General features: G+C 38.1%; 1 protein-coding gene across 1 annotated transcript in view; it reads right to left on the bottom strand.

The window, feature by feature from the left end:
• Positions 1-24,809, bottom strand: part of HPGDS (hematopoietic prostaglandin D synthase) — a 31,576-nt gene extending 6,767 nt beyond the window's left edge. Inside the window, exons 1-5 of the mRNA XM_058721902.1 lie at positions 24,656-24,809; positions 15,775-15,916; positions 7,020-7,112; positions 6,325-6,434; positions 216-314 (exon numbers count right to left, since the gene is read on the bottom strand). Coding sequence (XP_058577885.1) covers positions 216-314; positions 6,325-6,434; positions 7,020-7,112; positions 15,775-15,907 — 435 coding nt within the window. The 5' untranslated portion in view covers positions 15,908-15,916; positions 24,656-24,809. The remainder of the gene's footprint in view (positions 1-215; positions 315-6,324; positions 6,435-7,019; positions 7,113-15,774; positions 15,917-24,655) is intronic.
• Between the last annotated feature and the right edge of the window lie 465 nt (positions 24,810-25,274).

The following is a 25,274-nucleotide window of genomic DNA, read 5'->3' as shown; positions in this document are numbered from 1 at the left end:
TTGTTGTTGTTATGTAATTATGTAAAATATTTTAGTGGATGCTTTCAAAGTTAAGTCCACTAAAAAAATTTATTCAGAGAAGTTTAGCTTTTCCTGCTCTCTAACCTACTCTCTCCCGATGGGTAACTTTTTTTTTTTTTCTCAATGACTCTTTGTAAGTTTTTGGTTGGGTGTGTGTGTGCTTGCGTTTTTTTTATGATGTAAAAGGTACTCACAGAGTTACCAATGAGCCACTCTTTTTCCCCTAAGTATGTGTCCAAATCTTGCAGAAGATGAGGTCCATCATATGTAAGAAGCTCATTAAACATCTGATCCTAGGAGAGAGAAAAAGCTCACTTTAAGGATAATAGGAAGAAAAATAAATAATATGATTGGAAGAGGAAGTAGATTTTTCCATATTTATTCTCCCGTATGAGTTGAGAAAGGAAGAGAAGTAGCTTACGTGTTGTTGGTGGGGGTGGTTGCTGTTTTCAAATGTGTGACACGAGATTGGGGTCTGATTCTTTATACTTAGTCATCCCTTTGTTACTCATGGATTAAAAAATAACTGTCACCAGTTCTTACAGCTTCTTTGTATATGATGACTAAATATTTCACCCACAAAAACTTTTCATGATTTTTATCTTAATTTTTACTGAGAAAAAACGATTCCATTATGTTTTTACATTTTTAAAATTAATCTTTTTTCTTAGGCTCACTCTTTTTGAAGTGAAATGACGTAACTGAGGCTAAAGAAATGAATTTTAGTTTGTAAGGCTAGGTTCCTTTTGTTTGGCAGTCTTTTATTTCCCCATTGCACTTAACAGAAGTAATCTATAATAAATCATTATGCTCTCGGGCTTTTATGCGTTTTTTCTTGTTGGCTTGACATGGTGCCTTAGTATGAGCCTTGTCTGCCTTGAATATCATCTACAAAACCATCATCTAGGTGCACTCTTTTGATATATTATGTAAGCTAACATTACAAACCAAATGTTCTTAGAAGAGACCATGGCCTCTTTCTTGGTAAGAAGTGTTCGTTTATATATGAAAATTCTGGCTGGTGTGTATCTTGGATATGAAATGTAAGCCAATCTCAAAAATATTATAAAATATGTGTGTACATATGTTATTTGCTAATAATGATAAATGATGTATAATAAAATCCAGCCTTTATTAAGACAGGTCAGGTAGTGGATTAACTCCCTCACCAACTTGCCGATTTCCTTTGTTATTATTATAACTGCTAGGTAATAGAGATTACTGTAACATAATGCCTTAGGTTTGTAGAGCACAGTTTGCAAAAGCATCATTACATATCTACATACATTGGTCAGATTTTATAAATGAAACATGGGAAGTTTGTCATTATTTTGCCTTTTTATTTTTTCCACTGTTCTATGCTACCTTCATTCATAAGGTTCTCTCTCTATCGTTAATATGTTCATAGTTTACAATAAAACAGTGTGAGTTCTGCCTCTTACACATCATGTGCAAGCTGAGAAGTAATGGACCCAGATCCATGTGGCACCTCCCAGAGCCCAGCCCAGCTCAGCATCAGTTGGAAAGGTATTTATGGCCAACTTGACTCTCCTAGAATAGCTAGAAATGGGAAGGAGTCAAATGGAACAGGATGTAGCTGCTGGACTGGTTTCCAAAACTTTTGTATTCTCATCTGCACAATTTTGTTCCTTCTTCTCATGTGCATTTTCCACAACTTAAGGTCAGGTACACTGATGCTTGTGCATATGCAATGCCAAATAAAAATCTTTTCTCTGCACTAAAAGAATCTTTTAGTGCAGGTTCTCTTTATATGTTTGGTGAATCATCTCAGTGATTCATCTCCTCGAATGACATGTAAATTATAACCAGCATAATTATTAGTATTTAAGAATCATTTTGAAGAATACTCACTAAAATAACACAAAGAAGATGAAATTTCATTACACATCCTTTTTTCCAGATGTGTACTTTTAAAAATGTATTTCCTGATAAACCCTAGATAGCCACTTGGTAGCCTCAGAAATTTCCTTCTTCCTCCAGAGCATTGTAAGTCAGGAGGTTTTTGAACCTGAGAACTGAGTGCTATAAGTATTCTATCAGATGACTTTTAGAGGAATTCTATTTCTCCAAAGCATTTATCTTTAAATCCACACTTCCTCAATCATTTAGTATTGGAAATGGGCCACTGGCATTCCTTCAATCCTCCTCATCTTTCATCTTCCTGTTCCCATTCTTTAGGGGGAAACTGAAAGAGATATGTTGAATAACCAGGGAAACACCAGTGGTAAATTCGAGGATTCTCAGGGTGACCAATGTCCAGAAACATATTTTGCCTTCTAAATTTAATTTTTTAGAAGTTGGAAGTGGAATTTTTTAGCAACCAATACTGTAACATTTATAATTATGTGTGTTTGATAGATCTTTAGGGCTCATACAGTAAGAGGGCTATTTTCACTGTCCATCCATCTTCACTGTATCAATATTCTGCTCTTGAAAATGGTACCTGACCACAAGGTGGCAGCAGTGCAACCTACTGCGGGGAGACTAGGCAATGGAATATACTGGAACTGTGGCCTGTTCATTATATACTAGCCAGATCCTGCTTATTAATCAGATGGTATGTAGCCAATTGCAATATTTCTGTAACATGTCCTCCTTTCATATGACTTATAAACTTGGATTATGTCCTGTGAATTTTGTTTTTTTTAGCTAGAAGGTATGTAAGAGCATGGTTTTTCTAATACAAAGGTAGGTTACTCTAATCATAAACATCCAAAGAATATTTTCCTCTGGGAGTTAGCTTCTATTATGGAGCCTCGGCCACAGAAGAGTACAAAATAGAGAAATAGAGAAGAACAAGCCCATCGATTGATAGATTGCCAATCAGTGGGGTATTTAGCACATCGAAGGAAAAGTTTTAGATACATTTCTCTAAATTGGAGATTATGTATCTACTTGTCTCTGCACTTATAAGTATGTGTTAAATATAGACGGCCATGTCTGACAAAAGGAAAAACAATGAGCAATGAACTATATAAGCACTATTAATTATATATCGTAGAATAATTATAATATCTAATATTTCTCAAAACACTTGCTACCTTGTCATAGGTACTCATGCTAACTTTTAATTAATCCTGCCAACACACTTCAAAGTAGATTCTGTGGTATCCCTACTTTACAGACAAAGAATTTGAACTATTGATAGGCAGTTATGTGACAACTAGTAAGAAGGGAATCAGAATTCAAGCCTGGCAGTGTGACTCCAGAGCCTGAAGGTAATTGCTATAAATCAAAGCTGAGCTTTTATTTTAAACTTTGTGCTGGTTAGGCAGCCATTACATTCATGTCAAGGAATCATGAAATGTGAATACTTTTATGTTCCCAATATCTCTATTGAAATCAGAAGTTCCTAGTTAAGTAAGTTGTATTTAGCATAAATATGTTTAAGCAAATTGATAAGACTGTCATTCCATGCTGTAACTTTTGGATACAGACCATAAGCGATAAGACATACATAGTGACCAGCTGCTGGCATTAAAACCAGCGGTTGAGAACATGGAGTCTGAGTCCGAGCGGCTGGGATTTGAATTCCTTGTGTACTACTTACTAGCTAAATAACCATATACAAGTTACTTATGCTACATGAACCTCAGTTTCTCCATCTGGAAAAATGAACATCATAGTTTCTCCCTAAGGGAGGCCCTGGGTGTTAGTCACTAATTTAAAAGAAAGGATGCACAGGTGATGAGGCAACTCCATAACCACTCTATCTCTTAGTTTCTTCATGTGCAGAGTGAGCATGGTGATAGAAAGCACTTATCTCACGGGTGGATTGGGGGGACTGGCTGAGACCACGTGTGTGAAGGGGCTGGAGCCACACCCGCATGTGGTGTTTGAGAAGTTCAGCTCTTGTCTCTCATGCATCACATATGTAGTGCCTGCTGAGAGGTGCAGTGCTAGGTGTGGGGACATGAGTGAGTAGCATGGACATAATTACCACCCTCATGGGTGTTCTACTGGAGGAGACAAACAAGCAAATATATTTTAAAATACGATTGTAAGGAGGCCCTACAGGACACCACTAGGGGGCTGTAATGGAGAATAACCAGCAAGGTCTATTTAGAATTCTCGATAAAGGTGATGGATGTGACACACATACATATTTTTCATCCAAAAACCACAGTATACGTATTTTTGAAAAGATAGAGCCCACAAAGAGGTGGAAAACAGGAGACAAGACAAAACAAAATTTGAAGCCAAAAAGAAAATGGTTGAATGGTATCTGCAAAGGTAAAGCTGAAAACCAACACTACCCCATAACACCCTCAAATGGTTCAGGAAGAGGCAAGATATATCGAGAATTGGGGGTAAGGAGGTAAGAGAGAGGATAATGTGAGGACTGGTGGAAAGCTGTAGAAGTCGTTTTAGCATGAGATTTCCTCCTTCATTTTACACTTGACATGTGCCTCTGCCCCATCGTTAGCAGAAGGCTCGAGAGGGTGAAATAGATGGTTTGTGGGTTGGGAGTTGTCATTCATAATGTATTCAAAATAGGAGATTAAATGAATATATGCACACTGAACGCTAAGTTCTGAGATTCTTAGCCCTCTCTTTGCTGATTGTTTCTCAGAACACTGGCAGCCACAACTTTATTTCCAGGCAAAAGACTGGAAGTCCTCTCTTGGGACTCCTTCTAGTCCCTAAAGATAGTGCTGTTGGGAAATACTCTGCAAATGGCCTGGTGATGCTCAAAATCAACGAACCCTGTCCACATGCCGAGGGCTTTGGGTAAACTTTTTAATCTTCCTATTCTTTATCATGGATTATAAAGGATGGTCTGGCTTGTGGGGAAAGACAGAGACCAAAAAAAGAGGAAAATTAGGGTAATAAAGATTTCAGGATGACAACTGTGCACCAGGTATTTAGGGTGACCAAACCAGACTGAAGCAGTGTGGCACACAAGACAGACATATCCATGCTGTCTGTCATCATCACACCTCTTGTCATCAAGCCTTCATTTTAACTTTTGGAATCCTGGAGGATGCACCCCAAATAAAGAAGTAAGTAAAAGACAGAGATGGCATCCAGGAAACAATAGGACTCCACTCAGGAGAAAGACATCCCTGGGATGACAGTGAAGGGAAGTCTGGTGAAGACAGATGTGCAGAAACCTAGACAGTTCAGCAAAAGAGAGAGGATCTCGGCCAGATATCTCCAAGAAAATAGGGGACATAATAGATTATCTGGTATCATTGACCTTGTGGAAAATCGTATCAGCAGGCTACTGGATGGTGTGGGAAGGTTTAGTAGTAAGTGTAAAAGCAATTAGGCAAATGAAGGAAAGGCAATTAGTAACTTTGAGGAGGTAAAGTGAGAAAGGAAATAAAGTATACTACAATTCACAGTTCTGTATAATATTTGCCTAGGCATACTAATGTAACAACCGAATATCAATTTGAACAAAACATTTTTTTTTTTTTTAATTTTTTTTTTTTTCAACGTTTTTTTTTTTTATTTTTTATTTTTGGGACAGAGAGAGACAGAGCATGAACGGGGGAGGGGCAGAGAGAGAGGGAGACACAGAATCGGAAACAGGCTCCAGGCTCTGAGCCGTCAGCCCAGAGCCTGACGCGGGGCTCGAACTCATGGACCGCGAGATCGTGACCTGGCTGAAGTCGGACGCTTAACCGACTGCGCCACCCAGGCGCCCCTGAACAAAACATTTTAATATCATTAAAATTGGGAAGAAGGGAAGCAGAGACGATGATTACATAAGAGATAAATTCTTATTACCATAGTAATAAGTCCAGAGAAACGATCTAAAATTAGTGAATCAATGGGGCGCCTGGGTGGCTCAGTCGGTTAAGCGGCCGACTTTGGCTCAGGTCATGATCTCTCGGTCTGTGAGTTCAAGCCCTGCGTCGGGCTCTGTGCTGACAGCTCAGAGCCTGGAGCCTGTTTCAGATTCTGTGTCTCCCTCTCTCTGACCCTCCCCCATTCATGCTCAGTCTCTCTCTGTCTCAAAAATAAATAAACGTTAAAAATATTAAAAAATAAAATAAAATAAAATAAAATAAAATAAAATAAAATTAGTGAATCAAAGAAAGCCATATGTACTTGTCTTAAAGAACTAGCTAAACTAGGGTTATGTCTGAGGAGGGGTTAATGTGAAGAGGTAAAGCAGGAAATCGCTGTACTTTGTTTTAAATTTGTTAATATAATTTGATATTTTAAAACTATAGGTATGTCTTACTTTGATAGAAAGGCGATTTTAAAGCAAGCCACCTAATGCCTGGCAAGTGGATATGATTAATAGTAACAACGAACTGATCACATTACTTTTATATCTTGTTTTTTCTCTGCCCAAGGAAAACGTGACATGAAATCATCCAATGTGTCCACAATCGCATCAGCTTGACATTGTTCCAGTTCTGTTTTTCCAGCCAGATCTATAAAATAAGACCATTTTAAGCCCAGAAATACACTGGATTTGATTGACTATATTAAAATGTTAATTTTTTAATAGGCAATATATTCTTATAGTTCAAAAATTCAAAATATAAAACTGTATCCAATGAAGACTAACTTCCACCTCTACTCCCATCCTCTCATTGTGCTCCCTTACCTACCATTCCGTTCGGAGAGGGGGGGAGGGCAGGGGTTGGTATTCTTCTATTGTTTCTTTATGAAAATAAAACTATATATCCTACTCAATATAAGCATCCCCCATATATCCTACAGATCTTTCCTCATAAGTTTGTTAAGGGCATCTTTGCTCCTTTTTCAGCTACATAGAAGCACCACTGTCTAGCCTCTGCTGATTAGGTTTGTTTCTTTCATGTCTTTTACTAATATTACAATAAATAGCTCGTACAATAAATAACCTGCTTTATCACTGATACTTCTCTGGCATTTAGTTTCATTCTTCTTTACAGTATAATGTTCAATAATAAAATTGTTTAATGAGTAGCAAATATATGTCCTGTATTTTTTTTTTCGGTTATCAAAACTCTTCAACACAATAAACATATTACCTGTGTTTTTGGTCAGGTATCTTGCTATTGCCAGGCTCTGGTGAAGGTTAAGTCCATCAACTTCCAAAATGGGTATTTTACCGAATGGAAGAGCTTAAAATAAAAGAAGCAACAATAAAAAAAAAATCAACTTCCGTACCAAAATCAGTAATAATTCTTCCATTTTTACTGATAATTACAGAAATAAATCATGATTTGAAAGTTATAAAATTTTTGAATATTCAAAAAGGACAGTAAGCACCAGAATCTTCATAAGTTTTATATTTTTATTAAAAAAAATTCTTAATGTGGGGCGCCTCGGTGGCGCAGTCGGTTAAGCGTCCGACTTCAGCCAGGTCACGATCTCGCGGTCTGTGAGTTCGAGCCCCGCGTCAGGCTCTGGGCTGATGGCTCGGAGCCTGGAGCCTGTTTCCGATTCTGTGTCTCCCTCTCTCTCTGCCCCTCCCCCGTTCATGCTCTGTCTCTCTCTGTCCCAAAAATAAATAAAAAATGTTGAAAAAAAAAAAATTCTTAATGTTTACTTTTGAAGGAGAGAGAGACAGAGACACAGCATGAATGGGGGAGGGGCAACGAGAGAGGGAGACACAGAATCAGAAGCAGGCTCCAGGCTCTGAGCTGTTGGCCCAGAGCCCCATGCAGGGCTCGAACCCACAAACCGTGAGATCATGACCTGAGCTGAAGTTGGAAGCTCAAATGACCGAGCCACCCAGGCGCCCCTTGATAAGATTTTTTTTTTTTTAAGTTGTCAGAAGACCTACTACAGAGTTAGTGGCCGCAGCAGGTCGAAAACCCAGGTTTACTGTGACACTACATATTAACCTGTGTATTACCTCATATACTTACATAACACTTATTACTTATCTTTTCAAAAACCTTTCTTTTAAAGCTTCATTAATTTTTGTGGCTTCCATGAGCAATAACGTGAGTTATTTATTAAAACCATCATCTAAGGAAATGGAGAGTTTGATCTACCTATCGAGTTATGGTAAGAAATTTAGCCAATTTTGATGAGAGACTATGTGAAGTATATAGTAAGGTAGTAAGTAAGCAATTTGTACAAATATTAGGGCAGACTCCTAGCAGATGTGTTATTTTATCTGTAGATCCTACTTTGTTTTATCTCAATCTATTCTGTTTTGTCAGAAAGAAATATGTTTTTAATAGAAAAATTCTAAGTTGTAGATAAATAACAATAACTCTACCATATAATTACAGCTATTTGAGTATTTTAATTGCTTACTCATATGTATTTAAAAATAACATCATAATGTATTTATAAACCACTTTTTTTATTTGATAACCTCTTTTTGAAATCTTTCCAAATCAATGACACATCAGCTTTTTTAAAAAAAATTGTTGGGGCGCCTGGGTGGTGCAGTCGGTTAAGCGTCCGACTTCAGCCAGGTCACGATCTCGCGGTCCGTGAGTTCGAGCCCCGCGTCAGGCTCTGGGCTGATGGCTCGGAGCCTGGAGCCTGTTTCCGATTCTGTGTCTCCCTCTCTCTCTGCCCCTCCCCCGTTCATGCTCTGTCTCTCTCTGTCCCAAAAATTAAAAAAAAAAAAAAAAAAAAGTTGAAAAAAAAAATTGTTTTTAGGGGCGCCTGGGTGGCTCAGTCGGTTAAGCGTCCGACTTCAGCTCAGGTCACGATCTCGCGGTCCGCGAGTTCGAGCCCCGCGTCAGGCTCTGGGCTGATGGCTCGGAGCCTAGAGCCTGCTTCCGATTCTGTGTCTCCCTCTCTCTCTGCCCCTCCCCCGTTCATGCTGTGTCTCTCTCTGTCTCAAAAATAAAAAATAAAACGTTAAAAAAAAATTTTTTTAATTGTTTTTAATGTTTATTTTTGAGAGAGAGAGCACAGTGCCACCCAGGCGCCCTGAAACATCCCTTTTTAATGGCTGCATTATATTTTGTCACATGTATTGATCACAATATTCCCAACCAGTGCCTTAGCTTGGGAAATACCATTATTTTGGAAAGGGAGAAAAGAATAAAGTGCCACTCATAATCCCATGACCCTAATGCAACTAGAGTCAACCTAGAATCAGCCTTCAAGTGTCTTCCATATGCACATTAAATAAGTACAAGATGGATTACAGTTCACATCAGGAATAAAAACATCCATGAGTACTTACCTAAGGAGTGTGCTAAGTACAATTCTAGGTGCCTGAGATACTGCAGGGAGCTAAACAAAGTCCCAAATAAAGCTGACACAAATCGCGATGCCTTATTCGGAGCAAAGTATGTGACTAGGAATTAACATGCTTAACATTTTGAGGGATGCCCCCTTTATGCTAGGCAGTGTGCTAAATATTTAATGTACCCATTAGGTCCTCTGGTACTTACAACAATCTTGTGAAGTAGGGATTATCTCATTTTATAAATGAGGAGATGAGGTGAAGAGAGGTTGTGTCAAGAGTCCAGGTCACCTACTTGGTAGAGGCTCAAACTGAGTTCAGTTGGAAACTTTGCTCAGCTGTTTTGCTAGTTCTAAGAGCTATATTTTGTGAAATACATTAAAAATCAGAGCAAACCCAGAGGACAGTATCCAAGTTAGAGAAGGGTCTGAAAACCACTTTTTATAAGGATTGGCTGAAAAACTTGGCACTCTTTACTGGGGAGAACAAAACAAACGAAGTGTAACCTAATGGCCACCTTCATATATGGCACAGCAATCAAATGGATGAAAAATTGTACTTATCCTATCTCTAAAATGCAGAACTGGAACTAAAAAGTAATTTTAAAAGGGCAGATATTAACTCAAAATGAAGAATAATTTTTTAGCATTGGAACTATTGATGATGGAATGTGTTTTCCTGCGAGATGGTAGGCTTTCAGCTACTGGCAGCATTTGAGCCAAGCTCGTGATAATTGCCAACAGTGGGAATAAAGAAATTTAAGAAGATAAGTGCCAAGGCCTTCATTTGGTTCCAGAAAAAAATAACTTTGGGGTTGTTGGAGATGTAACTAAACAGGAGCATCTGTCAAAAAGCTTTAAGGAATTTAGTGACGCTGAGTATAAGGCTGTGTGATATGGCTGCCAAAGTAAGCACTGTGATCTTGGTAAAATGTCCTTGGATAGTATCTCGGACTTATGCTAAGAGTGGTGGTCCCATTGTGCTCTGTGCTCTTCTAATGCCTGGAACATTGTGTTTCCCCACAGGCACCATACATTAAATGGTGGACATAATCTAACAGTAGCTTGTCCTTCTTCGGTAGTGAGGAAATCCAAACTAAGGGACATAAATGGAACCCTCCAGGAAGAGAAGAGAGTTGTCCCTTGGACCCCCACCTCATATAACCCATGGGAAGCAGCATATAAATCAAGAAGTAGAGTCAGGGCTAGAAAGTTTGGACTGAAATTCACAATGATGATCAAAGAAACAAGCAAGGAAGTTCTAAAAGTTGATAACTAGGGGAACAGATGTATGAGTTAGCTGGGACTCAGTTGTGAACTCGGCCAGTGAGCTTTATCTGTACTCAGAGTATTATCATTGAACTGACTACACAGCAATGTCTTTTTTTCTCTATGATCTTAAAGATACTAAATTTCCTCAAATAATTGGATGTGATAGAAGGAATAATCTATTCTCCACAGATTAAAATGACAAGTCCAAGGCCAATGTATGAAAACCATGAGGAGATAGATTTTAATTTTGTGTAAAGAAGAGTCTTTTAAAAGTTTTCCTCCTTCAAAAATAAACATTAAAATTTTTTTTAAAAAGAACAAAAATAAATAAACATTAAAAAAAATTAAAAAGGTTTCCCTCCTTTTCTGTTTTCTGTTCTCTCTTCCCAGAATTTCACTGAGACATTAGACATCTTCAACTTGAATCTCAATTTTTCTAATCTTTTTTCTCCATTTTTTATTTCTTTTTCCTCCTGTGCTTTCTGGAAGAGCTCTTAGTTTTTTTTATTGTTTTATCAATTTGACTTGTTTTGTCTATATCAAATGTTTAGTTTCAACACCTTTTTTGTCTCTGAACATTCCTTTTTATAGCATATTTGTTCACAATGTATAGAATATCTGTTCTCTTTGAGGATTTTCTATTTTTGAAATTTTTTTCTTGCTATATCATCCTGATGCCCTCAGTTGATTTTTCCCCCACTACTTCTTTGTTTAGGTCTGTTTCATATTAGAGGCCTTCTAACAAATATCTATTAAATTTTGGTTTGCCATTCCTGTTTTAAATAAGTGAAAGGAATAAAAGCTAATTGGAACCTCAGTGGACATGGGAAGGGCTTACAAACAGACTGGGCTGGGCCATGTCACTGAGATGCCCACCTGTTCAGTGTCTGCTAGACATTTCTCTTGGACTGACCAGCTTCCCTGGAGACAACACTTCGCATTTCCTGCCCAAGGGATACTCATTTGGTTGCAGCATTCTGATTATAGAGCAGGGGATAAGGGCTTTGGGTCTCACTATTTAGTTTCTAGATTTCCGTTGAATCCTACCTATAGTATTTTGTCCTCAGACATGACTGGTGTCCTAGAATCCTCTGGGTCGTCCTTGATTGAGAGTAATCTCCATCCTTCTTCCAGGGTGGGAAAAAGATCTTGTGGTCATGCTGCTGCCTCACATTCTTCCAGTCAATCCTCTGTCAGTTCAGTTTTTAGAGTTCTCGGTTGCTTCCAATTCCTGAGAATTTGGGGGGGGGGATCCCTGGAGTGATTCAGCTTGCTTCCTCCTCCTTTAGGCTTATATTTGAGCATCAGTAGCCTACTAAGTCACCTTAGCATTCTGTTTTTGTTAATGTTTATTTATTGATTTTGAGACAGAGAGAGAGAGAGAGAGAGAGAGAGGGAGAAAGAGAGAGAGGGAGAGAGAGAACAAGCAGGGGAGGGGCAGAGAGAGAGAGAGAGAGAGAGAGAGAATCCCAAGCAGCCTCCAAGCTGTCAGTGCAGAGCCTGACACGGGGGTGAACTCACAAACCGTGAGATCGTGACATGAGCTGAGATCAAGAGTTGGTCACTTAACTGACTGAGCCACCTAGATGCCCCATCATCTTACCATTCTTGGACCTATTTTCCAGCTTTGAGAATTTTGTGCTATTATATTCAAGCTTGATTTCTTTGTCCTTGTAGGGCTTTGACTTTTTTTTTTTAAGAAGTACTTCAGTGTTATTTAAAGAGAAAAAAAATGTCAACACCTGTACGCAGTGTACCAGGTTTGACTTGGAAGAACTTCTTAATGGAAATATCCAATGATATTCTAGGTTATCACAGAGGGCAGGTCATAGAGGATTTCAAACATCAGCGAGCATTCCTAAGTCAGATGGGAGATGAGGCCAGCTAAAATATGTAATAAACTGCTTTTCAACATCTGCTCTTGCCTTTTTTCTCAAAGCTATAAAATCCTGGATTTTTAGCTGAGCAAATGATTATCCACAATAACGTCAGCATTTCTCAGCTTCCCCTGTAGTAATGTATGACCACATGAATAAGTTCTTACCAAGGGGCTACAAGCAGAAGTGAAATGTAAAACTTTCTGGTCATGCTGTTGAAAGAAAGAGATGTGCCCCTTTCCCTCTTACACTTCTTGTGAGCTGAAATGTGGAAGAAGGGGGAGCTATCTTACACTATATAAATTAGACAAACAACAAGGGGTGGCAGATCAACAGAAAATAAGGAGCCTAATCTTTGACAACTTCATGGAGCAGCACCACTGTACCAGCTTGGGCTTTTATGCGAAAGAAATGAATTTCTATTCTCTTTAGGCCATTTTTGTGTTGGGTGTCTGTTAAAGCATCTGAAACTATGAATATATATATATATATATGTATATGTATATGAATATATATATATATATATATCCTAACCACCATGCACTTTAAAATTCCTTTCAACTCTAAGAATCTGTGAAAATATTAAGAAAATGTGGCAATTCCGTTTTTAATAACATAATGGAAAGTCAAGGTAGAAGAGGGTATGAGGCACTCACAGAACTTATATCTAAAAACTAAAAGACAGCATTTGTTATATGTAATGTCTGTGCAACTTGCTATCCATCTTGACTTCATTAATGAATAAAATTTAATTTCACCTATTTCATGTCCAGAGTTAAAAATCCCATGTACAAATTCTGATGGCAGGGGGAGAGTTTGGATATTAATGAGAAAGTTTCATGATAAAAGGAAATGAAATATTCAAGCCCTCCAGGGAAGAGTTCTCTGATAAGAAAAAGAGTGATTACAGGGGCAATGACTTTTAAAGAACTCATGTTTTTAAAAGGCATGTGGTGATATGTATTGTTAATATGCCAGTTATCCTGGTGTTAGTGGTTTTATTTATTTATATATTTATTTTAATATAATTTATTGTCAAGTTAGCTAGCATACAGAGCATATAGTGTGTCCTTGGTTTCTGAGGTAGATTCCCATGATTCATCACTTACATACAACACCCAGTGCTCATCCCAACAAGTGCCCTCCTCAGTGCCCATCACCCATTTTCCTTTCTCCCCCACCCCCATCAACCCTCAGTTTGTTCTCTGTATTTAAGAGTCTCTCGGGGCACCTGGGTGGCTTGGTCGGTTAAGCGTCCGACTTCGGCCCAGGTCATGATCTCGCGGTCTGTGAGTTTGAGCCCCGCGTCAGGCTCTGTGCTGACAGCTCAGAGCCTGGACTCCGTTTCAGATTCTGTGTCTCCCTCTCTCTCTCTGCCCCTCCCCTGTTCACGCTCTGTCTCTTCTCTGTCTCAAAAATAAATAAACGTTGAAAAAAATTAAAAAAAAAAAAAAAGAGTCTCTCATGGTTTGCCTTCCTCTCTGTAACTACTTTTTTCCCTTCCCCTCCCCCATGGTCTTCTGTTAAGTTTCTCAAATTCCACACATGAGTGAAATCATATGATATCTGTCTTTCTCTGACTGATTTATTTCACTTAGAATAATACCCTCCAGTTCCATCCACGTTGTTGCAAATGGCAAGATTTCATTCTTTTTCATTGCTGACTAGTATCCCATTGTATACATAAACCACATCTTCTTTATCCATTCATCAGTTGACTGACATTTGGGCTCTTTCCATACTTTGGCTATTGTTGATAATGCTGCAATAAACATTGGGGTACTTGTGCCCCTATGAATCAACACTCCTATATCCTTTGGATAAATTCCTAGTAGTGCTATTGCTGGGTCGTAGGGTAGTTCTACTTTTAATTTTTTGAGGAACCTCCACATTGTTTTCCAGAGTGGCTGCAGTTATTGGCACCTAGTGCAAATAACTTGGGCCACTGTATGAAACTGACCTGTGTTTGAAAAACAATTCTACCCTGCTAAGACTGTGAATGTAGATTACATAAATTCTGTGTGCTATAGCTATCCCAGCTATAAAATAGAAACAATAATACATCCCATGAAGGCAGGCTGGAGAAATTAAATGAAATGAGTCTGGGGAGTATCTACCAGGTGCCCGATAGTCTTTCAATACTCAATAGTTGTTTTCTTCAACTTCATCTTTATGCAAATTTGTAATAACTTCATCACAAAAATGTGAACTTTAACCATACAACTAATATTTAGTTCGTATTTCTAGGTGGATTTCATGAACAAAAGAATTAGCTCATCTATTTTTTTCTTCATTCAGAAAAAAAAAAAAGCACCTAGGGGATGACTCACAATTTACTGAGAGCCACACACTTTTTAATGTAATAATATTTCTAATTCTTCCCCTTTGTCCCGAGTGCTAAGTAGCATGTTTTCATTTGGTTACCTGCCCAATTCGTCAATTTGCTCTTTCTTCTGATCAAACATCCCAGTTTTGCTCACATATCCATCCTTCTTTTGAATAGTCACATGCTGCATGAAAATTGATTCCACCCCCAACTTCAGAGGTAGACTAGGTGGTTCAAGGTACTTCCTATCTGCTTTGTCAGTTCACACGCAGACACATAACCCAATTTGAGCCAGTGAAACACGACAAGTTTGCCAACGTCTTCTGGGAAAGATTTTCTTCACTCAACATTTATGGAAGCAGTGCTCTTTCTCTCTCTCACATATCTCTCGACATTCCTGTTCAAGGCTGTGGGGCTGTAACTGCAGCAACCTTATTGTTACTTGTTCCATGATGCTGCCAACACACAGAAGAAAGTCATCTCTTGAAACCTGTCCTATTTCTGATTTTTGGTTATCTGAGACAACTAATTTCCTTGTTATCTAAGCGATTTTGAGGTCGGTTTTCTGTTAGAGCAGCATAGCTGATCCCTTGTCAAAACATTATAGGTATCTGCAGTGAGCCCATCCAATTCCAACTGTCAAGAATAATGACTTTGGTATTCCCCATTTCAGCTCTTCTGACACAGCTTTGTATTGTTTATATATTCTTTCTATGAGGTTTGTGTTTTCACCTTGAATAGAAAATTTTGGGGGCCACCTAGCTTCTCAATGTAAAGCTAAATCAGATTTAAAAACCTCTATTTAAAAAAATAATAATAAATGGGACACCTGGGTGGCTCAGTCAGTTAAGTGTCCGGCTTCAGCTCAGGTCATGATCTCGCGGTTCATGAGTTCGAGCCCTGCGTCAGGTTCTGTGCTGACAGCTCTGAGCCTGGAGCCTGCTTCGGATTCTGTGTCTCCCTCTCTCTCTGCCTCTACCCCACTTGTGCTCTGTCTCTCTCTCAAAAATAAATAAGCATTAAAAAAAAAATTTTAATCAATAAATAAAAAAATTAAAACCTTTCTTTTTTTTCATTTCCCTGAGGAAACACAGAAAGTTCTGGAAATATATTTTCCCTACATTTTCATGAACAATTTGTGCCACTTACTTGATTTGACTTCAGGCCAATCAGCTTGTTCTATTCTGTGGTCTTCATACTTTATGTCCAAATATGCAAATATATATCGAATAATTTCCGCTCTCCCCCTCATATTAAAATAAGTGAGTTTGTAGTTTGACATGGTGGGATTCTGGAAAAAGAAAATTTGAAGATTATTTTAGCAGCCTCTAGGGATGTTTTGATATTTTTCTTTGGGGATTTTTTCAAAACTTTATGGCATCTTTTGAAATAGTTGTAGATATTAGAGAATATTTCAAAACCTGAATTATAAATCACTATCCTAATAACATATGGGAAAGACTTGTTAGAAGATCATGACAGCCTCTTTAAGAATTAGCTGGAACATTCCAGTGAAATAATCAAACTCAAATTTTACTTACAAAAAAAATTCAGTGTGAGAGGGTATCTATACACCAACCTTCAGAGGACAGAGTCTGAAACTTTCCATTTTTTCCATTTCAAGCTGTTTTTTTCCTGCCTTTACTCACTTGTAATTTGACATATGGCTTTTGTTTACTTTGGTGACACAGCTGAGTTTGTGAAGAACGCTGGATAAGGATTTCACGAGGGGGAATGCAAGGGGAATGTGAGCCAGCCTTGCCAACCTGAGCTGGCCATCGCATCCCTTCTCTCGCCCATGGCATTTCCCTCTAGGAATCAAAGGCTTAGGGAAACACTGCTCTCTTTTCTCTTTTACTGCACGCATGCTTCTGGGTTTTATTGGGATGCTAGCACCCCGCAAAAAGAACCCACCTTGGTGACCTTTGTTGGGAGGGGGCAACGGGAGGCATATTTCTCTGTACCTTCTGTAGAGGAGCAAGGGAGAAAGAAAGCAACTCTCTTGCATTTCATAAAGTTTGTTTGCTAATACTGGCTACATTGGTTAGATGTAGGTCGTTATAATTTCATGAGTTTTCTGTGATTTGTATCATCTCATTTCCATTGTTTATAAACGATTAATGATTTCAAGCACTAATGGTAGAATGTCTTGTAATTTTTTAACGATCAGGTAACCTAGAAAGAAACATTTTCATCTGAAATTCAGCTCTTGCACTAAGTTGCTGTGTATCTTTGGACTAGTCAACAAAATCTCTCTGAATTTCAAAGTCCATTTTTTGGAAGTAGAGATACTAATATGGAGTTGGAGATGTACTGAGGTAGTACAGGTAAAGCATTTCACACAATGCCAGACGCTTAATAATTATTAGCTATTGACGATAATAACTCTGTGTTAATTCTATAGTCAAAAATAACCACTGTGAATACAGTACACTAAAAACAAATAATGTTCATAGTAATTACATGAATAGAAGTCATAAAGAATAATTATTTTTTAACTTTTTATTTTTGAAAGAGAGAGCATGAGTGGGGGAGGGGCAGAGGAGGACAAAAGACCGAAAGTGGTCTCTGTGCTGACAGCAGTGAGCCCCATGCGGAGCCTGAACTCACGAACCATCAGATGGTGATCTGAGCCAAAGTCACACACTCAACCAACTGAGTCACCTAGGTGCCCCAACAATTACTTATTTTAAGTGGTAGGTTTAAGTAGTTTATTTTCTGCTAGGGAAGTCTTTCAACGATGTTAACGGAATAGTAAATAAAAAGAAAAGTTAGGCTGAAGTCTCAAAACAAAATTCTATCTAAAATCACATCACATAAACGGTCAAACACAAACCACAAAAATCTAGATTGCCAAGTTTATGCACTCACAGTATCCCCCTGTGGTGCAGATGACCACAAACAGCTGTCTGGTTGCCTATTGAGACCTCCTCAAGACCCAGGAAACAATGGTGACTGTAATTTCTGGTGAATCCATTTCTCTGGGCCTGGGTTTTCCCCATCCAGGTATTGTGGGTGGAGGTGATGCTCCTTGCTAGAAACACAGTCACCCTGAACATTCCACACGCCACCCTACTCCTGTTGGCCAGTCCAGTCCGTGTCCAAGTGAAATGTGGCACATGCCTCGCATATCAGGTATGTGAGTTAAAAATTCACTGGAGTGAACTAATGAAAATTCCAAGGTACAGAGCCCCCAGTTCTTTGGGGGAGAAATATGCATACAAGGAGTTCAAATTTGGGGGAATAAGTTAAACTTAATGTTGAGCTTAGAAATAAATAGTGGGAAAAACATGAGAGTATAAAAATAGTAAAAAAGGTAAAGTAATAAGCTTCCTTCTGAAAAAAAAAGGAATAGTTTATGTAATCACCATAAAGGGAACACTCTTTTTTTTTAAGTTTATTTGTTTATTTTCAGAGACAGAGACAGTGGGGGAGGGGCACAGAGAGAGGGTGACACAGAATCCCAAGCAGGTTTCGTGCCGTCAGCACAGAGCTCAATGTGGGGCTTGATCTCATGACCTGGGGATCAATACCTGAACCTAAGTAAAGAGTCAGTCACTCAACTGACGGACCCACCCAGGCGTCCCAAGGAAACATTCTTATCTAGGAAATAAAAAGCATAATTGTTACAACTCCTTGATCTAACAGTTCTAAATCTCAAAAGAACAAAAAGAGTCTTCAGAGTGGAAAAAATGTCATTCTTGGTCACAGTTTTTATTTGAAGAACATTGTATACAACTTTTTTTTATTGATTTTTGCTGTCGTGGGTCAATGTTTCCTCAGCAACAAAGAAATTATGTGTATTTTCCTTATAAGCATTATATGAATATGTAGATTCATATACATCCATTATGATCAATGTTAAAAAAATAAACATGACTTTTTCTCATTTGGTCAAATGCTACATAAATATCAGTGTCCACCTCCTAATTCTGCATGAAAACAAAGGCACTTGTTATTGTTCATTTGCAAAAATGTGCCATTTTATATTGTATTTCACTCAAGTAAAGAAGACATTTAAAAAAGTCCTTAGTACAAGTTGGCAGCTATCTACAGTTCTCTGCAAATATATCTTTAAATCTAAGATTGGGCACAGGTCCATGAACAACTGACAAATGCTTATCTTTCAAGATAGAACATCCTTTCAACAGTTGTAACTCATTGATGAAGCTGTACTTACACAACACATTCCTGTAGTTAGTTGCATAATTATATTTTCTATTGAGTGAAAGTCTAGTTTTCTTGATTCTTACAGCTACAAAATTCCAAACTTGAATACTTTTGTTTTTCAGGACATATGTGCACATTTTATAACACGAAAAATAAGTAAATGTAAATGCAATTGCAAACATCTACGAAGTTTAAAGATCCTTTCTATATTTCATAAAGTTTTTGCATAAAAACTAACCAAAGAAATTCCAAGTAAATGTTTGTATGGTGAAAATAGACAAGGAAATTTACAATAGAAGCTAATGAGAACTATAGAGCATAGTGTCTGGAAGAGTTTTGTTCCTCATACTGCACTCAGCAGTCTATTTCTGTTACAATAACCTCACTTTGTTAAAGCCTTTATTTCATAAGGATGATAAGCTAAAAGGATGAAGGTAAGATACATCCCGCTCCCACAATGGATGCAGTGAGGAATGCGCTTAAGGGTTGAGTAGGTCAGTGGCAACCCACTTAAGGGTTGAGTAGGTCAGTGTGGTTTGCAGGCACCGTGTTACTTAGTATCTAAATGGCCTTGGGGGAGTTACCTGTTCCTAGTTTTACTTTCCTCACCTGCCAAGTGGTAATGAAAATATTGTGTAGAAAGTACCAATACAATGCTTGGCACACGGTGTACATTCAGAAAGCAAAGCAGGAAGGATGAAAAGGGAGGGCGGGAGAGAGGAAGACAGGGAAGGACAGTTCCCACCCTAGTTGAGGTTCAAGACCAGCTGTGTGTAATTTGATTGGACTCTGATCCTCAAAGCACATAAAAATAAAAGTAAGTTAAGGATAAAAAGAAAAATACAGTGTCAGGATTAAAAGCCAAGACAAACTTTGCCTGGATCAAAGCAAACAGACACCAAATACAGTAAGCAGGACCCTGAATTCTGAGAGAGGCAGTGACCATTGAGGAAGGTAGCTCCTTTGGCAAAAAGGAGAATAAAATCCCCCACACAAATGAGAGACTGTAGGGAAGCACTGCTTGAAACTAGGGCCTGGCAGGCTCTTACATACAATCTCTAAAAGGTCAAATTGTAAACCTCTAGTAAAAGTGAAAACAAGGAAAATATATGAAAAGTCACAAAAAATTAATATTATAAGCAAAAAGGGTCATAACAGCAGATGAAATAGATCATTAAAAATCATAAGCTAATGGGACACCTGAGTGGCTGAGTCGGTTAAGGGGACTTCAGCTCAGGTCATCATCTTACAGTCCGTGGGTTCGAGCCTTGCCAGGCTCTGTGCTGGAGCCTGCTTCGGATTCTATGTCTCCCTCTCTCTTTGTCCCCCCACCCCTGGCTCGAGCTCTGTCTCTCTCTCAAAAATAAAAATAAAAATAAATTTTTAAAAAACAGTAAAAAAATCATAACATGACATGTAACACAACAACTGAACAGTTAAATGGAAAGATTTTGAGAAATATGTAAACTAACACAAGCAAATAAAAAAACTGAAAGCCTGCATTTAACACTAACCAGTGAAGAAATTGCTTGATAATTAATTACCCATTGGTAATTATCCATTATGTAAGGAATGGAATTAGTTACATTCATGAAAGACACCAGACCCAGAAAAAAACTTCTTTAACCTATTAGAGTCTCTTTTTACAAAACAAAAACAAAAACAAAAACAAAAACAAAAAAACAAAAAACAAAACTTAGAGCAAACATACATAATGGGAAGCCAATAGAAGCATTTTTCTTTAATGTCAGGAATAACGAGAGCCTCACTACTACTCTTACTGTTCAACATAGTCCCAGATGCCTAGCTACTCAGTAAGATAACAATAAACAACATATGTAAGGAATGGAAAGGCAGAGACAAAACTGTCCTTATTTGCAATCAAAGTTATTGTTTGTATTTAAAATTCAAGAGACTCTCTGGATAAACCTGAGCCTGAATTTCAAACAGAAATGCTAAGGACCAAAATAGCCAAGACAAATGAAAAGAGCAGAGGGAGAGGACTTGACCTACCAGACTGCAAGACTTACATTAAAAAACAAACAAACAAACAAACAAACAAACAAAAAAAAACCTTGCAATTAGGGTAATGTGATCTTTGTTCAGGACGAGACACACAGAGGTGCATAGAGCCTTTAACAGAATCTCAGATATATGACCAAGATGACATGACAGTGAGAACATAATGGGGCTAGACTGAAATGGTTCTGAGACAAAAGAAGAAAATATACAGAATTAGATCCCAATTTCACACAATACATGGAAAGAACACCGGATGGATTATACCCCTAAGTATGATTGGACTGGCCTAAGCAAATTCCAGTGTCATGCTGTTCCCTGTCAGTTTCATTTCTGAGCCTTTCCACTATCACTACACGTTAAGAATCCCATGTAGGAAGGGGCGCCTGGGTGGCTCAGTCAGTTGAGCATCTGACTTCCGCTCTGGTCATGATCTCACTGTTCGTGGGTTCAAGCTCCACATTGGGCTCTGTGCTGACAGCTCAGAGCTGTCAGCTTTGGACTGTGTCTCCCTCTCTCTTTCTGTCCCTCCCTCCCTCTGTCCCTGCTTTGGACTCTCTCTCTCTCTCTCTCTCTCTCTCTCTGTCCTTTCCCCACTCGTACTGTCTCTGTCTCTCAAAAAAGTGAATAAATGTTTAAAAATTTAAAAAAAAGAATCGTATCTAAGGAAAGCTGTATATATTTCCTGAAATGATACAGAAACAAGAAGAAAAAAGATAAGCTGATCATGCTTAAAGCTTTCCTTTATAACTGAAGCTAGCCACTGGCTTCCTTCCATTCTGAAGAGAGTTATTTAAAGTTACTGATTATCAGAAAAATAAAAAAACCACTTAGAGTTGTGTTTGAAAAACAAGATATGTTCAACGTCACTCCTCATCAGGGAAATACAAACCAAAACCACACTCAGATATCACCTCACGCCAGTCAGAGTGGCCAAAATGAACAAATCAGGAGACTATAGATGCTGACGAGGATGTGGAAAAACGGGAAACCTCTTGCACTGTTGGTGGGAATGCAAATTGGTGCAGCCGCTCTGGAAAGCAGTGTGGAGGTTCCTCAGAAAATTAAAAATAGACCTACCCTATGACCCAGCAATAGCACTGCTAGGAATTTATCCAAAGGATTCAGGAGTACTGATGCATAGGGGCACTTGTATCCCAATGTTTTTAGCAGCACTCTCAACAATAGCCAAATTATGGAAAGAGCCTAAATGTCCATCAACTGATGAATGGATAAAGAAATTGTGGTTTATATACACGATGGAATACTACGTGGCAATGAGAAAGAATGAAATATGGCCCTTTGTAGCAACGTGGATGGGACTGGACAGTGTGATGCTAAGTGAAATAAGCCATACAGAGAAAGACAGATACCATATGGTTTCACTCTTATGTGGATCCTGAGAAACGTAACAGAAACCCATGGGGGAGGGGAAGGAAAAAAAAAAAAAAGGAGGTTAGAGTGGGAGAGAGCCAAAGCAAAAGAGACTCTTAAAAACTGAGAACAAACTGAGGGTTGATGGGGGGTGGGAGGGAGGGGAGGGTGGGTGATGGGTATTGAGGAGGGCACCTTTTGGGATGAGCACTGGGTGTTGTATGGAAACCAATTTGACAATAAATTTCATATATTGGAAAAAAATTTAAAAAATTTAAAAAAATTTAAAAAAAGAAAAATAAGATATACAGTTTCTCAAAGAACATATAAATGATGACTAATACATACCCTGGATAGAAATTTTCACATATGAACTCACACAGATGTAGCCATTAAATTCAAAAGAAGATTTACCTTTTAATATATGCTAAACTTATTTAGAAAGTACACCTTTGATATGACAATAATAGTGTTTTTGAAAAGTTCTGCCTTGTGTACTTTCTTCCTCCTGGTTTATAGCTCTTTTTCCTTTTTTTCTTTCTTTTTTTTTTAATGTTTACTGATTTATTTTGAGAGAGAGATAGAGAGGCAGAGAGAGAGGGAGAGAGAGAATCCCAAGCAGGCTCCGCAATGTTAGCACAGAGCCTGACACTGAACTCAATCTCACAAACCGTGAGATCATGACCTGAACCAAAATGACGTGCCAGACACTTAACTGACTGAGCCACGCAGGTGCCCCTGTAGCTCTTTTTACTTTATGTAACACTGATACATTTCAGCTGATTAATAACCACAAGACACAGGCGCATTCAGTCCCAGAGGCAATTTTAATGCAGTCATTGATAAAATACAAACTGTAAAAAACCATTTCATTTTAACTAAGCTGATACCCTATTCTGTACATCGCTATAAGAGCCCAGTAAAACAGTATCAAAAATGCTAATGTCTGCGCCAGAAAGGAGATAACAATCCAAACTCAACTCTGGTAAAAGGCTAATATTCAATTACTAGGTTATGCACTTAAAAGATTTCAGCAGATAGTTGAAAAAAAGGAATTGAATTTTTGAAATAATTTCAATGGATAGAAAAACTTACAAATAGGGAATTAAGTATTAGCCATTTTACAATTTACTTCAAAACCTAAACACTATTTATTTTTATTTCACTCATAAAAGTGTTGGTCTACATGAGCTCTTACTCTTAAATAAAAGGAAAGTCAAGCATTCATGAGAATAATGCAATAACCTACACATTTGAAGTATAAAAACACAAATTATTTGTGAATTTACCAACAGTTCTTTGCTGTATCTCAACTTGACCAATGTTTAACCTGTACAAAATGTACTGGCATAGAGTACATACAGTAACATTTGTACTCCCATTATATAGACTGCAGTGTTTTGAAATGGGAAAATTGGATTCAGAGAGCAATCACATGAGATGCTATTGTCTACATAAGAACTTCTTGCACATTATGACCTTAAATAACAGTACTGCATTACCTACTAACAGTTGGTGGTAGAGAATGTTGATTTCCTTCACTCACAGAGTCCCTGAGCATTTCTAGTTCAGTTCTGGAAAAGTTGCCAGGTTGGAGTTAAATTGTAGGACTACAGAGAAATATCAGCATTTTTGTTAACTGAGTATAATATTGATTTCAGTCAAACCCTGAATGTTTAATTTCACATTGGCAGGCCAGGATTTCTATTTTCCCATCAAAGACCAATGAAATATCATTTTAAATGGCTGCCTCACATTAAAGCCAAGGCAAGAGGAATAATTAAAATATCCTTTGGGAGCTGTGAGCCCAAATTCTTAGCCTGGAGTAAATGCCTTAAATTATCTTTGAAACCAAATGATGATAGAATGTAATTCTTGGCAAAACATGAAGACATTTCAACAAAATGAGCCTTAAAGTGACAGAATATATTACAAAGAAAATCCAAGAGAAAGAAAGAAGAAAGAAGAAAGAAAGAAAGAAAGAAAGAAAGAGAAAAGAAAGAAAGGGAGAAAGAAAGAGAGAGAAAGGGAAAAGAAAGAAAGAAAGAAAGAAAGAAAGAAAGAAAGAAAGAAAGAAAGAAAGAGAGAAAGAGAGAGAAAGGGAGAAGAAAGAAAGAGAGAAAGGGAGAAAGAAAGAACTTTCCGCTTCATACATTAAAAAACATCACTTGTACTGACTGTATTTTGTATGTTAAAGTCTACTTAAAGGATCTTTTAAAATCTTTTAAAATCTTTAAAAATCTCCAGTATCTATATTTCTCTTAGAAATTACTGTTTGATTTCTATTTGGCCACTAACATAGGGAGGATCTGAATGAGACCAGATCAGAGGAAGTGGCACAGTGAAAAGAGGTCATCAGAAAGTTGCTCAGTCACACACAGAATACGACAGTAATAAAAATAAGCACTAAGATGAAGAGAGAACACTCTCATTTCATATCTTTATAGAGTTCAATCTTACCACTTACTTGTGCTATGTTTCCGTGGAGTCTCTAGTATCTTCTATGCCCTCATAAGTGACTGCATCTTGGGTTTATATGATGAGTAAGTCACAGTCACAAGCCAATGAGAGTCAAGACGACTTACTTCCACCCAAGTGTCTTCCTTCATTTCTCAGATGAAATATGCTCACCAAACAGTCCCGCCTACAAAGACTTCTGGTTATTCTTGGCATTTGATAGGCTCTCTGTGTGTAAATAATCTAATGTATTTGCATTCAATAGATAGAATCAAAGTTACAGGTGCTGACATGTGTCTATTGCTACATGCTCATTTATGTTTAAAGTTTTACACCGCAAGCTCCTGGAGAATGAGACAACTGGAATACAGGCAAGCCTTCTTTTCAGATACACAAGTGGCTTGCTTCCTCAATTCATTCGGTCTCCTTGGGGAGCCCTTGGCCGACCACATCCTCACCAGAACCCTCCTCCAACAGTCTTGTCCTTTACCTGCTGTGTGTTTCTTCATTACCATGTCTGACAATAGAGTGTATTTTCTTGGTTTGTTTTCACCCTCCTCCAGCAGAAGGTAAGCTCCATAAGAGCAGGTGCCTCGTTGTTCAGTTTACTGTTATGCCCTCATTGTGGA

The sequence above is a fragment of the Neofelis nebulosa genome, chromosome 3 (assembly GCF_028018385.1).
Source record: "Neofelis nebulosa isolate mNeoNeb1 chromosome 3, mNeoNeb1.pri, whole genome shotgun sequence".
Classification (NCBI taxonomy): Eukaryota; Metazoa; Chordata; class Mammalia; order Carnivora; family Felidae; genus Neofelis; species Neofelis nebulosa.
The sequence above is the reverse complement of the archived record's forward strand: the minus strand, read 5'-3'. Positions and strand labels throughout refer to the sequence as shown.